Source organism: Mobula hypostoma, chromosome 7, assembly GCF_963921235.1.
Source record: "Mobula hypostoma chromosome 7, sMobHyp1.1, whole genome shotgun sequence".
In the NCBI taxonomy this organism is placed as follows: Eukaryota; Metazoa; Chordata; class Chondrichthyes; order Myliobatiformes; family Myliobatidae; genus Mobula; species Mobula hypostoma.
This window is the reverse complement of record NC_086103.1, coordinates 146,882,723-146,910,206: the sequence shown is the minus strand read 5'-3', so window position 1 is coordinate 146,910,206 and position 27,484 is coordinate 146,882,723. Positions and strand designations below refer to the sequence as shown.

The window sequence follows — 27,484 nt, the reverse complement described above, 5'->3', positions numbered from 1 at the left end:
GCTCTCAAACGCATCTCCCCCATTTCATGCACATCTGCTCTCACTCCATCCTCCCGCCACCCCACTAGGAATAGGGTTCCCCTTGTCCTCACCTACCACCCCACCGGCCTCCGGGTCCAACATATTATTCTCCGTAACTTCCGCCACCTCCAATGAGATCCCACCACTAAGCACATCTTACGCGACTCCCTTGTCCATTCGTCCCCCCCATCCCTCCCCACTGATCTCTCTCCTGGCACTTATCCTTGTAAGCGTAACAAGTGCTATACATGCCCTTACACTTCCTCCCTTATCACCATTCAGGGCCCCAAACAGTCCTTCCAGGTGAGGCGACACTTCACCTGTGAGTCGGCTGGGGTGGTATACTGCATCCGGTGCTCCCAATAGGGCCTTCTGTGTGTTGGTGAGACCCGATGCAGACTGGGAGACCGCTTTGCTGTACACCTATGCTCTGTCCGCCAGAGAGGGCAGGATCTCCCAGTGGCCACGCATTTTAATTCCACGTCCCATTCCCATTCTGTCATGTCTATCCACGGCCTCCTCTACTGTAAAGATGAAGCCACACTCAGGTTGGAGGAACAACACCTTATATTCCGTCTGGTTAGCCTCCAACCTGATGGCATGAACATCGACTTCTCTAACTTCCGCTAATGCCCCACCTCCCCCTCGTACCCCATCTGTTACTTATTTTTATGCACACATTCTTTCTCTCACTCTCCTTTTTCTCCCTCTGTCCCTCTGGCTATACCCCTTCCCCCCCCCTTGTCTTTCTCCCTGGACCGCCTGTCCCATGATCCTCTCGTATCCCCTTTGCCAATCACCTGTCCAGCTCTTGGCTCCATCCCTTCCCCTCCTGTTTTCTCCTATCATTTTGTATCTCCCCTCCCCCTCCAACTTTCAAATCCCTTACTCACTCTTCCTTCAGTTAGTCCTGACGAAGGGTCTTGGCCTGAAACGTTGACTGTACCTCTTCCTAGAGATGCTGCCTGGCCTGCTGCGTTCACCAGCAACTTTGATGTGTGTTGCGTGAAGTAGGTTAATGTTGGTTAGCACGACACGGTGGGCCGAAGGGCCCATACTGTACTGTTCTGTGTTCTAAGCTGATGGTGCCATACGCCAGTAAGCTAAGTTAACGGGTGCCTTCTGATGTACTTGCAGCTGTATAATCTGTCAGTGTTGCTCAAGCATTATATTTATTGTACTATTGTCTTTCAGCTTCAAGTTAAATACATAATCAAATTGCTTTTCTCTCTTCCTCATGGCTGCGCCGGGGTAAATTAACATTTGTACTGATCTTTCATGCAAGGAAATTCTTATTTTAAGTAACTTTTTTGCCGAAAATATTTTATCTCATGGAATTCTGAAAGACTTTTACCAGAGAATATTTGTGAAATGCTCTTCAGAGATCAGCAAACAGAACATTTTGATTGAAATATTATTGTATTGCTGTAAGTTAAAACCCGATCATCAGCTTTGCTGCTGTAAATTGTCCTTTCTTTTAAAATTTAATAATGCTGCATGTTAAGGCACAACTTGTACATCTATGTAAATTCAAGCTTTCAGACTTAACAGTTTCAAGTAACCGCATTTCTGTTGGTCCACAGAAGAGACTGTGCCTTTTTCTGTTTCAGTTTGTATCTTTTGTTCTTTTGTCACCATCTCGTTTGTAAAGTAGTTGTTGATTTTCACCCTAGCACAGACATTCCAATCCTTCTGTTCCTTTCAGGCCGTGCTTATTTTCTCAATTTTCCAGTTCTGGCCTTGACTCTTCCCGGTTTTTAAAGTAATTGTTGCCCTGGCAACTTTGTTCTGCAAATTATTGCAAGCATTCCCTTTGATTTCTCTCTTTTTCTCTTTTATTGTTCTCTACTTCTTCACCTACTCTGCTGAGTGCTTCCAGTATTTTATATTGTCTTCTGGGATCTCTTTGCCTATTCATATGATGTGCCCATGCCCTTTTGTTTCACTTTGACTGAGAAAGTGTTTCAGGCTTTTCAAAATGAAACCTGATATGGGTTTGGCGGTTCATCTTTTCATGGCTTAGTTCTGATTCTTGCTAAATTCCTTTGATTTATCAACATAAATGTTGATATAAAATTGACCATTACATTGTTTGACTTTTGAGAATATGTAGGCATATGTCCAGATGATGTGATTTTTCCCAATCTGTGTGTCAGTCCAGTAGGCAGGTAACAATCTTCTTTTGTTGATGCCTACACTGTGTGTAAGAGAGAGCAAGCATAATTCTTTTCCTTAAAAATGTGGAAAACAGCCTGATTTCTGTTCAATAATTCCCCCTAGAGTAGCGACCTGATTGGCAAGATTTTGAATTTTAATCTAAGTTTCATAAGGTGTTTATTTCCAATAAAAGAAGCTAGGTTATTTACCATTTGAATAGAACAAAGAAAGACTAAGATAGAATCATTGCAGTGCAGACAAGAGGTCTGGATGATTAAGTAGAACACCATTTTCCTGCATCTTACAAGCAAGGCCAAACAGTTTTTGTACTTGGTTTTCTTTGAGATAGAGATAACTATAATTCAAAAAGGGCTGGTGCCTGTAAGAGTGACCATTAAACTGTGTTGTAGTAAAGCTCCAGCAGGTAATGTACCCTTTAGAAATTGCTGCCTGTTGATCTTGTCCGATGCAGTTCCAAGGTGACTTAATTTCCTCATCTTAGTTGGTTTAACTGTCCACACGAAATATCAAAAGATCTGATCTAGATAATTGAAGTAGACAGTCAAATGGAAAGGATTAACAGGGTTTAATTCAACATGTGGTGACCTGGCTTTCATGCGGATGGGAGAAACGTAATCACATCCTCTGAGTGGCTTGGAAGTCACATTTAAAGAAAAGGTTGAAAATAGGATATTATTTGGGAAGTGAGGCAATATCCCTTATAGAGAACAGAACAAAGGAAAACCAAGTGGGGAAGAACAGAGAAACAATAGGAAAACAAAATTTAAAAATCATTACTAATGAACAAGGTTTTCAATGTATCTGAAACTTTATTAGTGTGTACTAATAGAAGAATTAGTCTATATTAATAGAAGAAAGAAAATAGAAACATACCTACATCACAAACATGAGAATATTTGCAGATGCTCGATTCCAAAGCAACACACAAAAATGCTGGAGGAACTCAGCAGGCCAGGCAGTATCTATGGGGAAAAAAGTACAGGTGATGTTTCGGGCCGAAACCCTTCAGCAGGACTGGAGGAAAATAATGTTGAGGAGTAGTTTTGAAAGGTGGGGGGAGGGGAGAGAGAAACGCCAGGTGATAAGTGAAGGCCATGGAAGAAAGGAGGAGGAGCACCAGACGGAGGCGATGGGTGGGCAGTTACTTAACAAGGGGATGGGAAATGGTGAAGGAAGGGGAGGGTGGGGGGCATTACTGGAAGTTTGAGAAATCAAAAGTTCATGCCATCAGGTTGGAGGGTACTCAAATGGAATACAAGGTGTTGTCCTCCAACCTAAGTGTGGCCTCATCACAACAGTGGAGGAGGCCATGGATGGACATATCGAAATGGGAAGTGGAATTAAAATGGGTAGCCACTGGGAGATTCCGCTTGTTCTGGCAGATGGAGTGTAGATGCTCGGTGAAGCAGTCTCCCAATCTATGTCGGGTATCACTGATATACAAGAGGCTACACCAGGAACGCAGTATATGACCCCATCAGACTCACAGGTGAAGTGTCGTCTCACTTGGAAGGACTGTTTGGGACCCTGAGTGATAGTGAGGGAGGAGGGGTAGGGGCAGATGAAGTACTTGTTCGGTTTGCAAGGGTTAGTGCCAGGGGGGAGATCAGTGAGGAAGGACGAATGGTCAAGGGAGACGCATAAGGAACGATCCCTGTGGAAAGCAGAAAGTGGGGGGGGGGGGCAAGGAAAGATGTGTTTGGTGGTGGGATCCCCTATTCCCCTCTGATGTTATTTCCTTGTCCGCCCATCGCCTTCCTCTGGTGTTCCTCCCTCCCCACCTTCTTTCTTCCATGGCCTTCACCTATTGCCTGCCGTTTCTCTCTCTTGCCCCCCCCCCACCTTTCGAATCTACTCCTCAGCTTTTTTTTTATCTAGTCCTGCCGAAGGGGTTTTGGCCTGAAATTTCGACTGTACTCATCCATAGATGCTTCCTGGCCTGCTGAGTTCCTCCAGCATTTTGTGTGTGTGGTTCGGATTTCCAGCATCTGCAGATTTTCTCTTGTTTGAGGAACCTACCTATGTGGCCAGCAAATTTCTGAACTAATAAAGGAGGATCAACTGGATATTGGAAGTCTAGTTTGTCAAGGTTTGGTTACTGAGAAATTACCCTAAGCTGGTTTCTCCTTTAAGTCAGAGACATATCACCCATATAGCTACCCATATCACATTGTTCTATGTACACTATGATTTTTATTAATTGAATATTCACACTAATGCTATCCAAAATCACATTGGAACATAGACAAGCCCTTTGGCCCGTGTTGTTGTGCCAACCTTTTAACTTTGTTTAATCTAATTCTTCCCTTCCATGTAGCCCTCCATTTTTTTCACCCCTGTGCTGATTTAAGTCTCTTAAATGTCCCTAATGTATCTGCGTCCACCACCGCCATCAGGAGTGCATTCATTCCATGCACTTACCACTGCCTTCTTATCAAAACAAATTTACCTCTCCCTCCCCCATAAACTTTCCTGAAATCACCTTAAAATTATTCCCTCTCGTATCAGCCATTGCTACATGGGGGGAGGGGAGAGGGGGAGAAGCGGGTGAAAGGCATTGGCTGTCTACTCTATCAATGCTTCTTACCTTGTACACCTCTATCAAGTTACCTCTCATCCTCTTTCACCCAAAAGAGAAAAGCCCTAGCTCACTCAATCTTTCCGCTCAAGACATTATCTCTAATCCAGGCAGCATCCTGGTAAATCTCCTCTGCACCCCCTTTAAAGCATCCACTGTTTTCCTATAATGAGGCAACCAGAACTAATTGCCGCCCCACCTCCTTGTGGTATACCGAAGTTCTATATTACCTTGTGGCTCAATTAATAGGTTTAGACCGACGTGAGACAGTCTAGTTTTACCATACTGATAATGTGTTGTTGCAACAGTAATCCTGCTCAGTACGAGAGGAATCACAGGTTTGGACATTTGCTGAGGAGCCAATGGTGCGAAGCTACCATCCGCAGGATTATGACTGAATGCTTCTAAGTCAGAATCCTACCTAAATGCAGTAATATCCTAGCGCCAGGGATCACTGGTTGGCCTCAGGTAACTGGCCCCCTCGTGCGGCCGGCAAGAAGTGCCATTGCTACTAGCCTGGAGCGCTGACAGATGGGCGCCGCCTCTAAGCCTGTTTAGCACACCCAATGTTCATGGGGAACCCGGTGCTAAAATACTCACAGACAACCTAATTCGGGCTCAGGGTTTCGTAAGTAGCAGAGCAGCTACCTTACTACGATCTATTTGAAAGTCATCCCTCGAACCAGACTTTTGTTTTTCATGCGTGGAATGGACTCCTGGCAGCGGTGGTGGAAGAGGAAACAATAGGGTCTTTTAAGAGACTCCTGGATAGGTACATGGAGCTTAGAAAAATTGTGGGCTATGGGTAAGCCTAGGTAGTTCTAAGGTAAGGACATGTTCAGCACAGCTTTGTGGGCCAAAGAGCCTGTATTGTGCTGTAGATTTTCTGTTTCTAATACATACAGTAAATTAATAGAATATATACAGTATCTAATGAATATTGTGATTGTACATAGTTCATATTGCAGGCATAACTCTCCCCACACTTCACCTACGAGACTGAGGTAATCTCCTATATATTGATGAGGCTGCTCCACCGAGCACTTATGCTCTGTACGCCAGAAAAAGTGGGATTTTCCGATGCCCTTCCGTTTCAGTTCTACTTCCCATTACCATTCCGACATGTCAGTCTACGGCCTGCTCTACTGCTACGATGAGGCAACACTCAGATTGGAGGAGCTATACCTTGCATTCTGTCTGGGTAGCTTCCAACCTGATAGTATGAACATCGGTTTCTCAAACTTGCAGTAATTGCCTCCCCACCCCTTTCACTATTCCCCATTCCTATTTCCCTCTTTCACTTTACCACCTTACATGCTTATCATCTCCTTCTGGTGCTCATCCCCTCTCCTTCCTTCCATTGTCTTGTATCCTCTCCAGCCCTTTATCTCTTTCATCAATCAACATCCCAGCTCTTTACGGGGATGTTGTATATTCGGACTTTCAGAAGGCCTTTGACAAGGTGCCACACATGAGGCTGCTTAATAAATTAGAGCCCATGGTATTACAGGAAAGTTACTGGCACCTGGTCAGACCCCACTTGGAGTACCGTGCTCAGTTCTGGTCACTTCACTACAGGAAGGGTGCAGAGGAGATTTATAAGGATGTTGCCTGGATTGGGGAGTATGCAGTATGAGAATAGGTTGAGAGAACTTGGCCTTTTCTCCTTGGAGCGATGGAGGATGAGAGGTGACCTGATAGAGGTGTATAAGATGATGAGAGGCATCGATTGTGTCGATAGTCAGAGGCTTTTTCCCAGGGCTGAAATGGCTGCCACAAAAGGACACAGGTTTAAGGTGCTGAGGAGTAGGTACAGAGGAGATGTCAGGGGTAAGTTTTTTACTCAGAGTGGTGAGTGCGTGGAATGGGCTGCCGGCAACTGTGGTGGAGGCGGATACAATAGGGTCTTTTAAGAGACTTTTGGATAGGTACATGGAGCTTAGAAAAATAGAGGGCTTTAGGTAAGCCTAGTAATTTCTAAGGTGGGGACATGTTCGGCACAACTTTGTGGGTCGAATGGCCTGTATTGTGCTGTAGGTTTTCTCTGTTTCTATGGTTAGTGCATTGGCTAATTGGTAAGAGACAGCGAGTGGAATATAAGTATCCTTGTCTGGTTGGCTGCCAGTGACTAGTGGTGTTCTGCAGGGGTCAGTGTTGGGACAGCTTTTTATGCTGTATATCAGTGACTTAGATGATGGAATAGATGGCTTTGTTGCCAAGTTTGTAGACAATATGAAGATTGGTGGAGGGGCAGGTAGTGTTGAGGAAACAGGAAGGCTGCAGAGGAGAATGAGCTCGAAGTGGCAAATGAAATACAATGCTGGAAAATGCGTGGTCATGCACTTTGGTAGTAGAAATAAATGTGTAGACTATTTTCTAACCAGGGAGAAAGTCCAAAAGTCTGAGATGCACAAGGACTTGGGAGTCCTTGTGCATCTCAGACTTTTGGACTTTCTCCCTGGTTAGAAAATACTTGGGAGTCCTTGTGCAGAACACCCTGAAGGCTAACTTGTAGGATTGCAGGTTGAGTCAGTGGTGAGGAAGGCAAATGCAATGTTAGCATTCATTTTAGGAGGTCTAGAACACAAGGCCTCCTTGTGTTGGCGTGTGGCCAAGTGGTTAAGGTGTCGGTCTAGTGATCTGAAGGTCATTAGTTTGAGCCTCAGCTGAGGCAGCGTGTTGTGTTCTTGAGCAAGGCACTTAACCACATATTGCTCTGCAACGACACCAGTGCCAAGCTGTACCACGCCCTAATGCCCTTCCCTTGGACAACATCGATGGCGTGGAGAGGGGAGACTTGCAGCATGGGTAACAGCTGGTCTTCCATACAACCTTGCCCAGGCCTGCGCCCTGGAAACCTTCCAAGGTTGCAAATCCATGGTCTCACGAGACTAACAGATGCCTATATAAAGAACACGAGCAGGGATGTGATGCTGAGGCTTTATGAGGCACTGGCAAGTGAGTCCTCACCTTGAGTGTTGTGTACATTTTTGGGCTCCTCGTCTAAGAAAAGATGTGCTGGCATTGGAGAGGGTTCAGAGGAGGTTAACAAGGATGATTTCAGGAATGAAAGGGTTATCATATGAGGAACATTTGATGGCTCTGGTCTGTACTTACTGGAATTTGGAAGGATTGGGGAGGGGATCTCAATGAAACCTTTTGAATATTGAAAGGCCTAGACAGAATAGATGTGGAAAGGATGTTTCCCATGGTGTGGGAGTCTAGGACGAGAGGGCACAGCCTTAGGATAGAAGGGCGTACATTTAAAACAGAGATGCAGAGAGATTTCTTTAGCCAGAGGGTGGTGAATTTGTAGAATTTATTTCATTCCTCCCCCTCCCATTTTCACCCACCACCTACTAATTTATACGTTTTCCTCCCCTCCCCCCCACCTTACTCTGGCTTCTCTTCTATTCCAGTCCTGAAAAAGGCACTCAGCCTGACATGTCGACTATTTACTCGTTTTCCATAAATGCTGCCTGGCCTACTGAGTTCCTCCAGCATTTTGTGTGTTGCTTTGGAATTGAGCATTTGCAAATGTTACACAAAAAATGCTGGTGGAAAGCAGCATCTATAGGAAGAGGTACAGTCGACGTTTCGAAGGGTTCCAGCCGGAAACGTCAACTGTACCTCTTCCTATAGATGCTGCCTGGCCTGCTGCATTCCACCAGCATTTTTTGTGTGTGTTGCTTGAATTTCCAGGATCTGCAGATTTCCTCGTGTTTGCAAATGTTCTCGTGTTTGTGATGTAGCATGCTGTCTGTACACGAAAGGGAATTGTCCTGAATGAGCCTTGGTGTCAGTGGATGAGGAGTTGTTGGGAATGTGAGAGAGAATAGTTTAAGGTAAATTAATGGTGAAATGGAATCAACAGGATTGCTTTAAGATCCAGCACGGAAGAATTGTTCAGCCCAATAAGTATGTGCTGTAAGGAAGTATGAGTCCTATTGTTTCAGGAAAAAAATAGCCAAGTTACTTCTCTTGCGTTTGTGATCGTTAATATGATAGTCAGACTGAGTGAATAGAAAATCAACTGTATCTAGTAGAATAGCTGTTACTACATATGATCTAAATGGAACTTATGGATAAAATCTGTAAATTTATTTGTTACTCCACACCAAGCATAGTAAACAAGGATTTCCTGGCCTCTCAAAACCAGTTTTTTCATCAGGCAATTCAAACAAGTTTTCAGCTGAAACTTCAGAAGCTACTTCCAGCTAAAGTAAAGGTAGTTTGTCCAGGAAATTGCAATGCTTAGAGGATTATACAAGCACATTAAGCAGTAGATCTGACATCTGTAGCTATGTAGCCATCAAGTTTATTTGACAGAAAAATTTCCCTAGCAAGGTTTCAACAGTTCTTTTAAACTCCCCTCCTCCCATTTCTCTTCCTCTTAACCACCCCCCTCCAGATGTTGCTTGATCTGGTGATTTTTGTCCAGCAGATTGTTTGTAGCTCCTGATACCAGAATCTGCAGTCTCTTGTGTCTCCAATTCCCCAATCATCTTCATTCTGGTTGCAGTTAGCCTTGCCACCATACATAGCCTTATTGCAAGCAGGTATTGGCTATACCAATAAAATACCTGGTACTTTATTCCCTCTGGTATGATTTGAACTGCTTATCTGAATTTATAAAGTTATTGAGAATGAAAATTGTTCTTTTTTCCCCTACCACATCCACATTGATTATGCCATATACCGGAACACTGTTTTCCTTCTATATCTCTATAAACTCCAACTCACTCACCTGTACTAAGGAAATTTACAGAGGCCAAATACCCTTCTAATTAGCAAGTCTTTGGCAGGTGGGAGGAATCCAGAGCATCGAAACAAAATGCATGCAGTTACAGGAATAACATGCAAACTCCACACAGACAGCACCCCAGGTCAAGGCCAAACCCTAGTCTCTAGAGCTCTGAGGCACCAGTGCTAACTAACTGTGTCACTATACTGCCTGGTTTTAGATTTGGTTTGCTAATGATATAGCACGCTTAACAGGAACGCTCTACCTTCGGATGGCGGGGGAAACCTGTAATTAGTAAGTTATTAGCTGGGAGTCGTAAAAATAGTTTCCTGACTAATAAATACAACATTTACAAGAAGTTTTTATAGGTTTCCCCCGCCATCCGAAGGTAGAGCTTTCCTTTGAAACGGTTCGTAAGCCGAAATGTCGTAAAGCGAAGAAGCAATTACCATTTATTTATATGGGAAAATTTTGTGAGCGTTCGCAGACCCAAAAATAACCTACCAAATCATGCCAAATAACACGTAAAATCTAAAATAACAGTAACATATAGTAAAAGCAAGAATCATATGATTAATACACAGCCTATATAAAGTAGAAATACTTTTCCACAATCATTACTGCAGTGTTCGCCGAAGTGAAAATCTCACGCAAGCGCTCTCGGCAAAAACACGGAGCAAACGCTCTCCAGTAACCTTTAAGCTATGAAGCTGCCAAATCATACCAAGTAACACGTAAAAATACACAGCCTATATAAAGTAGAAATAATGTATGTACAATGTAGTATCACTTACTGTAATCGGGAAGACAGCTTGCCGAACACACTGATGGTGTGTTAGACTGAGTCGTCGGAGGTTGGGTGGTGCAGTGGCCCCCACCCTCCAGGCTGCCGACAGATACATTGCCGCGAAGCATGCAAGGGTCCAGCGGTAGCTGGGAGGCACATAGCACATCTTTAAGAAAAAAGCCGAAATAAACATGCTAATTAATTAGGTGCCACCCAATACGTAATTGGCGGCCCAGATCAGTGCCGATTGCATCGCCTCTCATCTGGGCCAACATTTACGTAATTATGTCTAGTTTTATGCTAAGTGTAACACCCTTACGAGCTCTTTCGGGCTTTTCCAATACCTCAGAACTCACCTTGCAAACGGCTGCTCACAGGCACGTGTTAAAGCAATGCTGTTCCGAATCTGGGGGACAGCGGCTGCTCGGGGCGCGCGCTGCCTTTTATCGCTCGCTGATTTTTTTCGTAACAGTGAAAACACCTGAAAGTGAAAACAGGGTACTAATGTAGATCTTTCATAACAGTGAGGTTTTGTAAAGCGAACGTTCGAAAAGTGGGGGACACCTGTACTTGCAGAGGTTCAATCATCCAGTAGAAATCCTTCTGTAAATACTGGTGAATGAAGCATGCCAGGCAGCATCTATAGGAAGAGGTACAGTCGACGTTTCGGGCTGGGACCCTTCGTCAGGACCCGGCCCAAAACGTTGACTGTACCTCTTCCTATAGATGCTGCCTAGCCTGCTGCGTTCATCAGCATTTTCTGTGTGTGTTGCTTGAATTTCCAGTATCTGCAGATTTCCTCTTGTTTGCGTTTTGAAATCCTTCTGTAAAGGCTTGTAAAGAGAAAGTGGATAAATATTTGGAAAAAAGAAAAAAAAACATGACTTTTCTTTATAATTCTGTGCAATGTGCAAGTAAGCTACTACATATAGGTGGAGGAAAGGGAAATGGACAAACTTTGAAACAAATTAACTCAGTACAATAGTAATTAATTGATGGTTTCACTTGAGCATGGCACAACGTGACATAAATTTCAGGAATGAGACAACATCAAGAGGTGAAGGGAAAATGAAAACATTTTTTCACAGGTCCTGGCAAGTAAAAATTGAGTTGTGTAAATTAGAGAGCAATTTGGTAACGGGAGTGCGGGTGCGAATTAGGTTGAGGATAACAGAACCTGAATAAACTGTGGCTTTTGTAGGATTGAAGATTCAGTTCAAAGATTCAAGTCCTAAAACACCCAAAAAATATTAAAAGACATATGAATAGGGAGTTATGGTTTAACGTTTTTAACATGGCTTACTCTGGTGACTATAACAGTATATTGGGTCTTGTAGTTGCTCAGTAATATCTGAAAAAAATTCCGGAGTTTTGGTTGAGGAAACAGTTAACACTTAATTAGTTTATTTGTTCATCATCAGAAGCATTCTTCAGCTGAGTTTTGAAGTGGTGTAAATAAGTAATCCCTTGCCATTTATCCTTGTGGAACTGTAAGTAGCTCTGTGCTTATTAAAGTCCTGTGCAGTAATGAGATACAATTCACATAAATGCAAACCTAGCACTTTAATGGACCATCTTACGTCTCAGGAAAATCTGAAAGTTATACTTGCACTGAACTTTGAACCTTAGATACTGTGTGAAAATATCACGAATTACAAATTCTGCCTCGGATGTTCCAGAAACGTAGTCTGCTTGTACTTTGATTTCTTTGTTTACAGTCAATCAAAACAATTATTTTTCTTTCTTTTTCCTAGGGCATCAATGCCTCTGCTCTGGAGAAAGAGATTGGGCCTGAACAGTTTCCAGTCAATGAGCATTATTTTGGTTTAGTCAACGTAAGTATCTGAAATTTCAAAATGGCACCAACAGATCAATGCTAATTATATCATTGTGATTGAAGTATTTTTAAAGAGATTCTTAACTAGAATTTATAAATGGATCAATAATAAAGTTTGATTTCATTCTGGGTGATATTTCAAACTTTTGAACTTTCATTTGGCAGAAAGGGTAAACGTAATTTAGTCGTACCTCCAATGAGGAAAAGAATACTCTAGATTGGCACTCCTGAACCTTCAATAGTACATCCAGTATTTTGCAAAAATAAACTGTTTGAAAGGAGCATACACCTCATGTAGAGTGAGAAAAAAGATAAAGTACTTGGGAAAAGAGAGCAGACCTCAAACGGGTTTCCAGGAGATCAAAAATAGAGTATAAATGAGACTATCCACTTAGTTCTTTAAGCCTCAACACCATCGACCCCTTTGAAAGCAGTCATGCTATGCTATACCTCAGTGTGTTTGTTCAGTCCTCCGAGCTTCCCCAAGTGCCTCCTTTTCCATGAGCAAAATGGAAAGTTAAAGATTAAGCTGGTATATTAATGGAACCTGTTATGAACTTTCTTGATAGTCAACACTATACTCTCATCATTAATCACGCAAGTTAAATTCCAGCAAGATTGCTATTGGCTGACTAATGATTTTCCATCATCAGTATAATTAGGACAAGTGCAAACTAGATGTCAAAGGTGACTCTTGCCTGTTGGAGCAGTTAAGACTAGGACAAATTAATGTATTTACCTATTGAACCATCAAGAAATCTTTGTTAAATTTTGGTTATAGTTTCTGGTAAATTGTACTATTGTTTTGATGCAGTCCATGCAAAATCAGCAGAACTAATTTGATGTGGCTCCAAAATTATCCCCATTCTCATTGATAGTAGACCCTACTACCCTGTATTTAAGTGCAAAGGATATGTCTGAAGAAACAATCTTCAGTAAGAGGTAGTGGATGGATAATCCATCTCAGTGATCAGTATTAGTTTTCAGCCATTTAATTCACTCCAGCTGCACAAAGAAAACACTGAGTCTATGGGACAAATTCCAGGCTTGTGACAACTTGTGCCCCAGAGTTGGCCATTCTGGGCTGTAAAGGACTGTTACTAATATGCAAAACTGTCCAGCGATGCCTTGACCATTAGAAAAGGAAGAGGATAAATTCAATCCAGCTAGTTTCTTGCCCATCAGTTTGCTCTGAATTAAGGGGGGGGGGGGAGAGAAGAGATGCTGTCACTGGCAATGCCATCCAGTAGCAGAAACCCATATATCTATTTGGATTAGTAATTGTCACCAAACCTCCTTAGCCATGGTACGAACATGGATAAAAGAACTACATTCTTTCTGTGAGAGTGACTGTGATGACATAACAGTAACATTTGAACATATTTGGCATCCTGGAGCTCAGGTAAAACTAATATCAGTCCGAACTGAGAGAAAAATTCTAGATTTAGTAGAGATGTTCATCTCACAAAAAGATGATTGGGGTTGGAAGCCAGTCACCTCAACTCCAGGATATCAGGAAAATGGACAAACCTTAAACATTTTCAACTGCTTAAAATCAAAGAGATTCTGCAGAAGCTGGAAATTTTGAGCAATACATAACTCAGCAAGTCAGGCAACATCTATGGAGAGGAATCAGTTGTTGACATTTTGGGTTTCGATCCTTCATCAGGATTGGAAAGGAAGGGGAACAAGCATCAGAATGAGAAGGTGGAGGAGGGGAAGGACTACAAGGTGGCAGGTGACAGGTGAGACTGGGTGGGTGGGGGCTGGATGAAACAAGAAGCTGGGAGAGGGATTTGAAGTAAGAAGCTGAAAGGGATAGGTGAAAATGGTAAAAGGCTGAATAAAGAGGCCTCTCAGAGAAGAGGACAGTGGATCATGGATGAAAAGAAAAGAGTTTTGTTGCTTAAATGGAAAGATGCCACTCCGCCTACTCACGCCCATTGGTTGATTGGTGTTACGTCATGTTTAAATCTAGAGAAGATTAGGTGTGCTATTTCTATACCTAGACAAGGTTTTTCACATCATGGGGACCTTTTTGGAACTACTTTCACAATTTTTGATTTGGTCAGCAATGATGGTGGCTGTTATATGTTTGAATTTACGACTATATGTTAGAGATTTTTTTTTCTTTAACAAAACAGCTGTTTTTCCCCCTCATTCTGTTTTGTTTTGGAGTTTTGATTTTGCTTCAGATTACAATAAAATATACCTTTTCAATGTTATGGTTAATATAATATACAGTTATGGGACAATTCAATCTTGTTTCTATTTCCATAATATCATAATGTATTTTGTATTCGTCTATGCAAGTAATTGATAAAACTATTGAAAAAGAAAGAAAGGAGGAGGGGATCCAAAGGCAGGTGATGAACAGATGAGAAAATAAGGGGTAAGAAGGTCAGAATTGGAAATGGAAAAAGAGAAAAAGGAGGAGGAAATACTCAAAGTTAAAGAAATCAATATTCATGCCACCAGGTTGGAGGCTACCCAGACGAAAAATCAGGTGTTGCTCCTTGAACCTGAGATTGGACGTAATATGAGATATTTCTCCTCCAACCTGAGTCCTGGACATCGATTATTTATTCCCTTCCATAGATGCTGCCCAACTTGCTAAAGTTCGTCCAGCATTTTCTGTGTTGCTTAAAATGAGGAAATTTGCTTATGAATAGAGCAATTTTGGCAGCTGTAGGCAGTGAAGAAACCTGGGCACAACTTGGGCATGGGTTGATACATGGTAAATAGTCATGCCACATGAAAGGCACTGACCATCCCCAACAGAGGATTTAACCACATCTTTAGTTTAATGACAGTTTCATGACTGAGATTCCTATGAACTTCTTGAGCTTTAGTATTGACCTAACTGGAATAGCCACATAAACACTGCGGCTAAAAGAAAAGCTGGGAAGGTAGGTTTTTTTTGGCACCTGAGTCACTGAGTCCCCTGATCATTTCCATTGTATACAAGGTAAAGCTGTGAAAGAATACTTTCAACTTGTTTGAGTGCAATTTCAGTAACACTAGAAAAAGCTTGAATCCACCTACCACAAAGCTTCTCACTCAGCACCCAGTCTACAGTATGTTCCATTTATAAAATACACCATGGCAACATGCCAGCTTATCGTTTTACAGCATTTCCTGAACCTGCTGCAAATACGCATTGCTCTGTACCACGCTGACTTGAAGAAACATTGCTTTATATTGTCTAAATATTAGAATTTTGAGGACTATCAGATTACCTCAGCACATGGGCTGTAACAAATCCGGTGGTTAATGATAACAGCATAATATGTACTTTTAGTTAGTGTCGTCTCGAACCTCAAGAGGAGTGCTGAATAGTTAGGGATCGAGCAATTTGGCATTATTATAGCTTAAGAGAAGAGTTGCCCTACTTGAAAGAAATTTTGCCTGACTAATTTGTGCCGGTCTGAGGGAGACAATTTCCTGTGTGATTCATGATTAAGTTCCTGCTCCCATGATGCACTGCTAAAGTCTTCTGCCTTTACTTACACATGCCTAATGCAAAAATCACCACCTAGAAAGTCATGCATGTACACAAAAGATGCATTAGCATGAATTCAACATGACCAAGTCTACCCAATACTGCATCACCTAACTGTGATTTAAAGAATATATTTATTAAAACATTCTTACTGAATTAAGAGGAGTAGGTGGAATATTTATCCAAAGGTCAACCTCTTCCCACTTGAAATTCTTCAGCACCTGGTCCCAATTCCACTACATACTCTGATAAACTTGGATCTATTCCAATCGCATTGGGCAGATCCAAGTTTAGCATGTTAATTGCAGAGGACAAGGCACAGTGGAAGCAAGAAGCTCTGAGAATGAAGTGTGTTAGTAGGCTGATATACATTTCTTGATTGTAGCCCTATTAAGTTTATGCATTTATCTTAACATTTGTAATTTGTACGTGGCTTACATGAAGCATTTAAAAAATTGACCAAATATTTTTAAACAACTTAAGAAAATTATCTTGTGCACAATGTTAGTTGTGCATGTATACATAATATGTAACAGTAGCTTGGGCCCAGCAGATAAGTGCTATTATGAAGGAAGCATGGCAGCCCCTCTACACGTTAGGAGTTTGCGGTGATTTGGCATGACATCTAAAACTTTAACAAATGTCTACATTGACTGACTGCATCATATTTTCGTATGGAAACACCAATGTACTTGAACAGAAAATCCAACAAAAAGTAGTGACTATGGACCAGTCCACTGTGGGTAAAGCCCTCCCAAGCATTGAGCACATCTACATGGAATGCTGTCGCAGGTAAGCAGCATCTGTCATCAGCGGCTCCAACACTCAGGTCCGTGCTAGGCTAAGAACAAACCCTAGCCGGCCAGCTCTCCCATCCATTCTGCTCTCCAGTGTCCGCTCCCTGGACAATAAATTGGACTACATCCGATCCAGTGGACTACTTGGCGGGAGTACAGAGTCTGCTATGCTTTCGTTTTCACAGAAACATGGCTTTGCGACAGAGTTCCGGACGCCGCCACTCAGCTAGAAGGGCTTGCTTTGTTTCGGGCTGACAGAGATGCAACTCTGTGCAGTAAGACTCGCGGTGGGGACGTGTGTATTTACATCAACACGGAATGGTGCAAGAACTCTGTGCTGGTCTCTAGTTACTGCTCATCGCTGGTGGAGTTTGTGACTGTTAGATGCAGATCATTTTATTTACCATGGGAATTCACCACTGTCCTTATAGTCAGTGTGTACATTCCCCCCACCGCTAATACTATGGAGGCACTCTGTGAACTGTATGAGACTATTAGTGAACTGCAGGATGCACACCCTGATGGACTGTTTACTGTCGCTGGAGATTTTAACCACGCGAACCTCAAGTCAGTGCTCCCCAAATTTCATCAGTACGTAGACTTTGCAACGAGAGGGGCAAACATATTGGACCTTGTTTACATGAACATTCCCGACCCATACCGGGCAGAGCCCTGCCCCCATCTCGGTTACTCAGACCACATCTCTATTATGCTAATCCCAGCATACAGACCGCTCATCAGGTGCTCCAGACCACTTTAGAAGCAGGTGAAAACCTGGCCAGCAGGAGCCATCTCTGTTCTTCAAGACTGCTTTGAGCACACTGACTGGCACATGTTCAGGGAGGCTGCAACCGATGGCGACTCTACCAACTTAGAGGAGTACACAGCATCAGTGACTAGCTACATCAGCAAGTGCATCGATGATGTCATTGTGTCCCAGACCATCACTACACGCTCTAACCAGAAGCCATGGTTGACCGCAGAGGTGCATGCGCTGCTGAGGACCCGTGACTCCACCTTCAGAGCAGGCGACAAGGCAGCCCTAACAACAGTGAGGGCCAAATTGTCCCAGGCCATCAGAGAGGTAAAGCGTGCACATGCCCAGCAAATCCACAGCCACTTCCAGGACAGCGGCGACACGCGGTGCATGTGGAAGGGCATTCAGGACATCACCAACTAGAGGACAACATCACCTGTCTGTGCTGGTGATGCCTCCCTCCCAGATGCGTTGAACAACTTCTACGCTCGTTTCGAGGCGGAAAATGACGTGGTGGAGAGGAAGACCACTCCTCCCAATGATCAGGTGCTGTGTCTTACCGTGGCCAATGTGAGGAAAACTCTATGCAGGGTCAACCCACGGAAGGCTGCTGGACCAGACAATATTCCTGGCAGAGTGCTCAGAGGATGTGCAGACCAGCTGGCAGATGTTCTCACTGACATCTTCAACATTTCCCTGAGCAGTGCCGTCATTTCAACATGCTTCAAGGCCGCCACCATCATCCCCGTGCCGAAGAAGTCTTCAGTGTCCTGTCTCAACGACTACCGTCCTGTTGCTCTCACGTCCATCATCATGAAATGTTTTGAGAGGCTTGTCATGAGGCACATCAAGACCCTGTTGCCCCCCTCATTGGACCCCCTGCAGTTCGCGTATTGTCCCAACCGCTCAACAGACGACACCGTGACCACCACCCTCCACCTGGCCCTAACCCACCTGGACAAAAAAGACACGTACGTTTGAATGCTGTTCATAGACTTCAGTTCAGCATTCAACACAATCATTCCTCAGCACCTGATTGGAAAGCTGAAACTGCTGGGCCTGAACACCTCCGTCTACAACTGGATCCTAGACTTCCTGACTGGGAGACCTCAGTCAGTCCGGATCAGGAGCAGCATCTCCAACAACACCATCACACTGAGCACGGGGGCCCCCCAGGGCTGTGTGCTCAGTCCACTGCCGTTCACTCTGCTGACCCACGACTGTGCAGCAATACACAGCTCGAATCACTTCATCAAGTTTGCCGATGACACGATCGTGGTGGGTCTCATCAGCAAGAACGACAAGTCAGCACACAGAGAGGAAATGCAGTGGCTAACAGACTGGTGCAGAGCCAACAACCTGTCTCTGAATGTGAACAAAACAAAAGAGATGGTTGTTGACTTCAGGAGAGCACAGAGCGACTACTCTCCGCTGAACATTGAACTTCTCCATTAAGAGCACCAAATTTCTTGGTGTTCACCTGGTGGAGAATCTCACCTGGTCCCTCAACACCAGCTCCATAGCCAAGAAAGCCCAGCGGTGTCTCTACTTTCTGCAAAGGCTGAGAAAAATCCATCTCCCACCCCCCATCTTCACCACATTCTACAGAGATGTATCGAGAACATCCTGAACAGCTGCATCACTGCCTCGTTCGGGAATTGCACCGTCTCTGATCGCAAGACCCTGCAGCAGATAGTGAGGTCAGCTGAGAAGATCATCGGGGTCTCTCTTCCTGCTATTATAGACATTTACACCACACGCTGCACCCGCAAAGCTAGCAGTATTGTGAAGGACCCCAGGCACCCCTCACACAAACTCTTCTCCCTCCTGCCATCTGGCAAAAGGTACCGAAGCATTCGGGCTGTCATGACCAGACTGTGCAACAGTTTCTTCTCCCAAGCCATCAGACTCCTCAATACTCAGAGTCTAGACTGACATCTACATATTATTATTATATTGTAATTTGTCCTCTACTGTGCCTATTGTCTTGTTTATTAATTATTGTACTGCCCTGCACTGTTTTGTACACTTAATGTAGACCTGTGCAGGTCTGTAGTCTGGTGCAGTTTTTATGTTGTTTTATGTAGTCTAGTGTAGCCTTGTGCTGTCTCACATAGTCTAGTGTAGTTTTGTGTTGTTTCATGTAGCACCAGGATCCTGGAGGAACGTTGTTTCGTTTTTCCTGTGTACTGTACCAGAAGTTTATGGTCGAAATGACAATAAACTTGACTTGATTCTCTCTTCATGCTGCTGCCATTAGGAAGAAGGTATAGGAGCCTCAGGACTTGCACCACCAGCTTCAGGAACAGTTACTACCCCTCAATTATCAGGCTCTTGAATCAAATCGATAACTCAACTTCACTTACCCCATCACTGAAACATTCCCGCACCAACAGATTGGCTTTCAAGGACTCTTCATCTCTTGTTTTCAATATTTATTATTATTATTTCTTTTTATATTTACACAGTTTGTGGACTTCACACTGGGTGTACACCCTAGTTGAGTGGTCTTTCATTGATTCCGTTATGGTTATTATTCCATAGAATTATTGAATATATCCAGAAGAAAATTAATCTCAGGGTTGTATATTGTACTTTGGTAATAAATTTACTTTGAATTTTGAATCCTTTTTACTCTTCCTGGATTGGAAAGAAAAGTTAAAAATGATGTTTCACTTAATAATTGATTACAATATTAATAATTTCTGGATGCCTGAAATATGAACATATTTTTGTGCAACTTTGTGAAAACGTATTTTAAGTAACAAGCTTTTGGAACTACATTGTGATAGATTTCAACTAGTTTTGTCCTCTCGTTTCAGTTTGGGAACACCTGCTATTGTAATTCAGTCCTCCAGGCACTTTATTTTTGTCGACCATTTCGAGAGAAAGTTCTAGCCTACAAGAATCAGCCAAGGAGAAAGGAAAATCTCCTCACGTGCTTGGCAGATCTCTTCCATAACATAGCCACACAAAAGAAGAAAGTTGGTGTAATACCTCCCAAGAAATTCATAACAAGACTACGAAAAGAAAATGGTAATTTTTTTTTAAAAAAAAGGAAATTGTATCTTTTCAAGTTGATTACCATTACCAGGTATACACTCAATATAAATGATCAATAATTTAAAATTAAACATTAAAGCTACTGACAATATAAGTGGGGATGATTGATTGTTGGGCAGGTCATTGAGGAAAATAATTTCTCTATCTTTGGTGTTGCAGTAATTTCTTGATTTTAATATTTGGATGCACAATAATTAATAAATCAGAGGAGTACAGATTGCCTGAATATCCCAGTCTCTGAGTAAAAAAACTAATAAATGGTACTGATTGTTTGTAAATAATGATGTTAATGATGTTTTGGTATCTAGCTCAGGGGGACCATGGAGAATTTATTATACTTTGCAATATGTGGAAAAATAAATCTGTTTGCAGGTATTGATAGGAGTTATATCTCCTAATACATAACCACTAAAGTCCTGAGTTTTTAAGGAAGAGTTTTTTTTTCTTCCTATTTTGTTTTCTTTCCACCACCTGTCCAAAATGTTTTCACCTTATTTTCCTATTCAAACTCGGTCTGAGACACTTTGCATATTCTTTCCTTCGCAAAAATGGCCTGCTTCCATTTCCAAGACAATGTTAGGTTTCACCTCTATTTCCTGTTGAGCACAGCTGAAATACTTATCCACATCTTTGTAATCTTTAGACTTGACTGTTCGTAAGCATTGGCTGATCTACCATCCTTGAGCATCTGTACCTGTTAGCTTACTCAAAGCTTCTCTGAGATTTCCACCCAGGCAAAGTCATGTTCACAAATCAAAGTAATCTGAATTTTACTGGATCTGATGTTCCTAATGCCATGGTGTTCTAGTGTCGGAAGGAACAAATGCTTAAAATAGTGGATTTTGGTTTTTTTGGTCCTGGGTGAGTGCTTTGAGTTTTCATTGAGCTGCATTTGGGTAGATGGATAGTATATTGTTATATTCTTGATTTGTGCCTATGGTGATGCCTGATGGTGGAAAAAGCTTTGGTGTTATAGGAGCTGAGTAACATACTGTACGGTAATGACTCTGACCTGTCTTTCAACTACAGAATAAATGTGACCAATCCAGTAGGGTTTCTGGTTAATTCTGAACCAAGGGTGTTGATTCTGCAACTTGGTGATGGTAGAGCTTTTGATGTCAATGATAGGTGATTAGATTATTTATGTTAGAGGCAGTTAATACCTGGCAATTTCAAGATATAAAATATTTGTTTCTATTAATCAGCCCATGTTTAGGTGTGCTAAGATAAAAAAACAGAAAATTCTGGAAAAAAACTCAGCATGCCAGACCACATCTGTGGGAAGAGAAACAAGTTAACATTCTGGGTTGAAGACCAGTTCTGACAAAAGGTCTTTTGCCTGAAATGTTAACTCTGTTTCCTTTCCCGCAGATGCAGCCTGGCTCACTGAATATTGTCAGCATCTTTTGTTTTTAATTTTTGTGACTTGACTGTTAAAGATCATAGATGGTAGTATAAATTGAGTAGTTTAAATTAAGTTTTATTGCGTCATGTTAATCTCCCTATTCATACAGTCTGACGTCTTCATCACTCAACTTTTTTATTGTTTCAGAACTTTTTGATAATTACATGCAGCAGGATGCTCATGAGTTCCTGAACTATCTGTTAAACACTATTGCCGATATACTGCAGGAAGAGAAAAAGCAAGAGAAGCAAAACGGACAGCTACATAATGGTTGTATTAATGACGACAATGGCAATGACGTACTGGAGCCAACTTGGGTACATGAGATGTTTCAAGGAACATTGACTAATGAAACCAGGTGTCTTAACTGTGAAACTGTAAGTTTGATGTTCAGTGAACTGAAGTTTTAAAATTGATTAAACTTTATTATTTGCAAGTTGTTGTTTTTGAATGTTGATTTAGTTCAAAGAATGAGGAAGTAACAGGTGGAGTGAATGACTAACTTGTCAGATAATTGTCAAAAGCTTATGTTTGCACCCTATTCATTGGCTATAGTAGCACGAATTCCAGTGGATATTACTTGTTCAGTTGTGCCAGTGCTAGCTCCACATCAGAGTATCTAACGTAATCCCATGTCCCTGCACTTTTCACATTTTCTTTTTCTTGAATTCCCTTTTTGATGTATGTTTGAATAATGATTTATTTTGTTTTGCTTTAAACACAGAACTCAATTTCCATTCATTTAACCAACCACTGAACACTGGGAAATTTCTATTATGTATTGTATTTCAATAATTTCAGACTATTGCATTATTGCTTACTGCTATTAGTAATTAAATTGTCCCTACTTCACAGGTAAGTAGCAAAGATGAAGACTTTTTAGACCTATCTGTTGATGTGGAGCAGAACACTTCAATTACGCATTGCTTGAGGTATGCTAAGTAAAATGTTTAAATAGCTTTGTAGTTTTTTTTAAAGAATGCAGCATATAATTGTTACAAATATTGCATGTTAAATAATTAGACCAGAGCTTTATAAACAGCTTCTAAAAATTATAGTTAATCTTCACCTTTTTTAAAAGAAAAATTATATTCTTAAATATTTCAGATTATTACAGAGATTTGTGTTTTTTTGCACAGGGGGTTTAGTAATACAGAGACATTGTGTAGTGAATATAAATACTACTGTGAGGTGTGCTGCAGTAAACAAGAAGCTCAGAAAAGGTAAGATTGCAATGAGCCATAAATGTGCTGTAAATAATGTTATTATTTATTAACATATTATGCAGTGAGTCAATTTCAATTCTCAGAGGAAGAAGTAGTCATAAATTGTAAACTGTACAGAGTTTCAAATCTTGCGGTTTTCCAAGGATTCTGTATATTTTTTCAGATTTAATTTAAATCAGTTATTCTAAAGTATTGGAAATCGGGTAAGACCATAAGACATGGGAGCAGAATTAGACATGTGGGCCATCGTGTCTTCTCCACCAGTCTGTTATGGCTGATTTATTATCTCTCTCAACCACATTCTCTGCCTTATCCGATGTGCAAATAAAGGACAACTTTAACTGAACTTTTGGAATAGTGACTCTAAAATTGAATGCATACAGTTACAGAATTTTTATTTAGCCCAGTTTAATCAGTTTTGTAAATTGCTGTCTTTAATTTATTTTTAGATAAGGAATTTATATTCATAAGTGCATGCACAAGATGTCTTCCCTCTTTCTGGTTCTGGCAAAGATAATGTTTTTCTTATCCAAACTACGTGATTATATTTGACAGATCTTCAGACAAAAATGTCCAGTTAGGTTTTCCTGCTTTTAAAAAATAATTTCCTCTCAGGTCCTCAAAGGAAACACATTATGTAACACAAAAGTACTCATTTTACTGATTCCCAGTTTTTTTTTGAGATTCTTGCACCTTGCAAGCAAGGGAGGTCTTAGTTTTACTTGGTTTCTGCAGATTTTTAAAATTGCTTTGTTGTCACCATGTTGGTGATGTGGAACTGAATACATTGAAAACTGTAATACAAAAAAAAAGCTGGTGTATTAAATATTCATTGGTAGCTGTACAATTTACAGCAAATAGTTTTTTGGAAACCACCTTCTAGGAAACTGACTTGTTTTTCATTTAATTTCATTTAACTGTATTTTCTTTTGATGTAAGTATTCTATCTATTCAAAAATATTTTTGAAGGATTTAATTTCCATATTGATCTTTATTCAAGACTCATCTGAAGTAATCTTTGTCTCAGAACTAGTTTTTAAAGTTCATCATCATGATGTGGGTGATCATTGTCTTCAATCTATCTTTAATCTGATTCTTTTCTTTATTCATGACTATGATTTTTTTTGGTGTGTGCCAGCGTGCGTGAGTCTGTGCGTCTGCGTGTACGTCCGTAATGATGTCTTTTTCATGGCTTTTACAAGGCGTGGAGTGAGAGAGAGACTGTGTGACGTGTCACTCCTCACACAGACATTTTCACAGTATTTTTCCCGTCCATTTTACGAGGTCGAGTTGCGATCTCGACACTCAACCCAGCACAGATGGAACGCGTACTTGGGAGCGGACCTGACTGGTCTCGAACCCGGGAACCTCCACGCCCGGGTCCGGCGCCAATGTCATTGCACCACCAGCCGGCTGACTATGATTGTTCTAGGTATATTTTTCTACAGAAGTGGTTTGCCCATTGCTGCCTTCGGGGTAGTGTCTTTACAAGACAGGTGATTCCAGTCAGTATCAATATTCCTCAGACTGTCTGCCTGGCGAAGTGCTCCCACCATTGAGTACATCTACATGGAGAGCTGTCACAAGAAAGTAGCATCCATCATCGAAAATCCCACCATTAAGGCCATGCACTGTACTCACTTCTACCATTGGGTCCGAAGTACAGAAGCCTTGGGTCCGATACCACTGGGTTCAGGAACAGTTATTACCCTTGAATCATTGGGCTTCTGACGTGGTGTGGATAACTTTGTTCAGCTCTACTCTGAATTGATTCTCCGATCTACAAGCTCACTTTCGCAGACTCTTTACAACTCCATGTTCTCAGTATTATTTTTATTTGCAGTTTGTCATCGTTTGCACATTGGCGTTTGTCACTTTTTGTCTGTTTATATAGTTTTTTTTTGAAAACTTCTATTTTATATCTTTGTAAATGCCTCCAAGAAAATAAATCTTCTATTAGTATTTGATAACATATATGTGCTTTGATAATAAATTTACTCTGAACTTTGAAGATGGGAAGAAGTATAATCAGGATAGCTGTAGGAGTCTGTGGGCTGGGCTATGGCTTCAGATAGAGGCAGAGAGGTCCAGAAGGGGAAGAAAACAGAGATAGTGTAAAAAAAAAGAGCCAAGTGGAAATTGGCAGTGAATGCACTGAAGTTTTCAAATTCTGTATGCCTGCAGAAGCAGCACCAATGTACTGGATAAAATAGTTAATCTGCATTGTCTTGGGTTCAATGTTATCTCATATTAACAAGTTTTTCCTAAAATACATAACTCTGGTTACCATCTTAAAATAGTGTTTTTATTTCAAATTTAGTCTACTGTGTTTGATTTAAAATTATACTCTGAATCATTGACTTTAATTTGAGAGCTTAGCCACTTCCAGAGAGGGACATTCTTTCAGTTATCTTTACACTGAGGAAATAGTCAGCATAAAAGTAGTGATTTTGATGACAAACACTTTTTTCCTGATCTGATCACTCTACAAATATACTTTGTGAGGTCAATGATTTACCCTTAACATTTGCTGATGCTGAGCAAATTTTAGGAATTTGTAGATTTGTGCCTCTGATTCTCCACCTTCTTGTAAGAAATATAATTGAACGCAAATGAGTTTGGAAATTTTAGAGTGGAGGATCAAGGATAATTTCCTCTGTAGTGTTTTCTTAAAGTTCAGATTCTGTGCTAAGTTGGGTCGCTCCATCAATACAAATAGAATGCAAGTGTACCTTTAAGGTTCAAAGTAAATTTATTATTAAAATACATATATGTCACCATATGCTACCTAGAGAAGCATTTTCTTGCAGGCATTCACAGTAGAAAAACAACAGAATCAAAGAAAAACTGTACACGAACAAGACTGACAAACAATCAATATGCAAAAGAATGAAAACTGTCCAAGTACAAAAGCACAAATAACAAATAAATAAACAAATTATGTTGAGAAGGAGGTGTATAGTCCTGGAAAGTGAGCCCACAGGTTATGGAATCAGTTCAGTGTTAGGTGAGTGAAGTCATCCAGGCTGGTTCAGGAGCCTGATGGTTGAAGGGTAATAACTGTTCCTGAACCTGGTGGTGTTCCTGTACCTCAATGGTAGCAATGAGAAGTGTGTTTGGCCTGGATGGTGGGGGTTGATGATAAATGCCGCTTTCTTGTGGCAGCACTCCTTGTAGATGTGCTTAACTGAGGAGGGCTTTTCCTGTGATGGACTGGGGTGTATCCACTACTATAAACTACACATAATAATCATTTCACTTGTGTGCATAGTTAAGTTAATGTTGAGTCTTGGGAAACCATGGATCTGCGCCTGGAAAGTCTTCACTCTCCAGGGCGCAGGCCTGGGCAAGGTTGTATGGAAGACCAGCAGTTGCCCATGCTGCAAGTCTCCCCTCTCCACGACACCAATGTTGTCCAAGGGAAGGGCATTAGGACCCATACGGCTTGGCACCAGTGTCGTCGCAGAGCAATGCGTGATTAAGTGCCTTGCTCAAGGACACAACATGTTCCTTCGGCTGGGGCTCGAACTCACAACCTTCAGGTCGCTAGTTCAGTGCCTTAACCACTTGGCCACGTGCCCAATGTTGAGTATACTTTCAATTTAACAACTAATTGCTACTTGCTGAATACATAAAACTTGTTTCCTGGTAAAAGAGGAAATGGAAATTATTCTATTAAAATACTGTGTTAAATAATTTTAGAGAAGGAAATTAAGTTCCTTTTATTGGAACAAGTTGAACTTTAAAAATGATGTTTATCTGTTAGATGTAGAAGGAAGTATCCTTAGCTCCTCCTATGTGAATGAAAGTTATGCCATACAGATCTGTTCACAACATCAGTATTGGCTATATTTTAAGCAAAGGTTGATAGGTTCTTGATTAATAAAGGTGTCAAAAGTTGTGGGGAGAAGTCGGGAGAATATGGTTGAGAGGGATAATAAATCAGCCATGATCGAATGGCAGAGAAGACTCAGTAGGCTGAATGGCGTGATTCTACTCGTGTCTAATGGTCATAGCTTTAGATTGGCAACATGCACCTTGAACCTTGGTACTAGCATATGCTACTTGAATGGAGAGGATGAAAGCGGAGACCCCATAATTGTCAGTGGTTAAGCAATTTAGGTGTATAATATAAACATAGAAAACATTTTGTGCCTAAACTGATGACTCGAACACAGACATTGAGATTATGTTAAAATGTTAGCTTTTTGTATTGTAGCATTTGTCACTTTTCCTTCTTTGTCATTTTGCAGGATGAAAGTAAAAAAGCTTCCTATGATTTTAGCTCTTCATCTGAAAAGATTTAAATATATGGATCAGTTACATCGATACACAAAGTTATCTTACAGAGTAGTCTTTCCTTTGGAACTCCGATTATTCAACACATCAGGGGATGCTACGAATCCAGATAGAATGTATGACCTGGTTGCTGTAGTAGTGCACTGTGGAAGGTAAGAACACAGCAAATATGTAATGATCTCCTTTCCAGTTCAAGCTTAAATTTAATCTTTCTGCAATTCTGCTCCTGCACATTTCCCCCTTGATCCCTTTCTCACTATACTTGCCCCTCAAGCTTGTATTCTTGGTCC

The 27,484-nt window shown here is 41.4% G+C and overlaps 1 protein-coding gene and 1 long non-coding RNA gene across 4 annotated transcripts in view; one reads left to right on the top strand and one right to left on the bottom strand.

Annotated features, from left to right (window-relative positions):
- LOC134349627 (uncharacterized) overlaps window positions 1–27,484 on the bottom strand; it is a 93,127-nt gene that overhangs the window by 13,868 nt on the left and 51,775 nt on the right. The window contains exons 2-4 of one of the 3 annotated variants that reach the window (XR_010018729.1): window positions 10,665–10,789; window positions 10,316–10,474; window positions 3,077–3,161 (exon numbers count right to left, since the gene is read on the bottom strand). This is a non-coding gene — a long non-coding RNA (uncharacterized LOC134349627). Of the gene's footprint in view, window positions 1–3,076; window positions 3,162–10,315; window positions 10,475–10,664; window positions 10,790–27,242; window positions 27,322–27,484 lie in introns of those variants that run through there. The other 2 variants (XR_010018728.1, XR_010018727.1) reach the window with 2 other exon arrangements.
- Window positions 1–27,484, top strand: part of usp12a (ubiquitin specific peptidase 12a) — a 71,244-nt gene that overhangs the window by 17,635 nt on the left and 26,125 nt on the right. Inside the window, exons 2-7 of the mRNA XM_063054232.1 lie at window positions 12,063–12,143; window positions 20,024–20,237; window positions 21,817–22,046; window positions 22,525–22,601; window positions 22,809–22,892; window positions 27,149–27,346. Of these exons, the coding sequence (XP_062910302.1) occupies window positions 12,063–12,143; window positions 20,024–20,237; window positions 21,817–22,046; window positions 22,525–22,601; window positions 22,809–22,892; window positions 27,149–27,346 (884 nt within the window). The remainder of the gene's footprint in view (window positions 1–12,062; window positions 12,144–20,023; window positions 20,238–21,816; window positions 22,047–22,524; window positions 22,602–22,808; window positions 22,893–27,148; window positions 27,347–27,484) is intronic.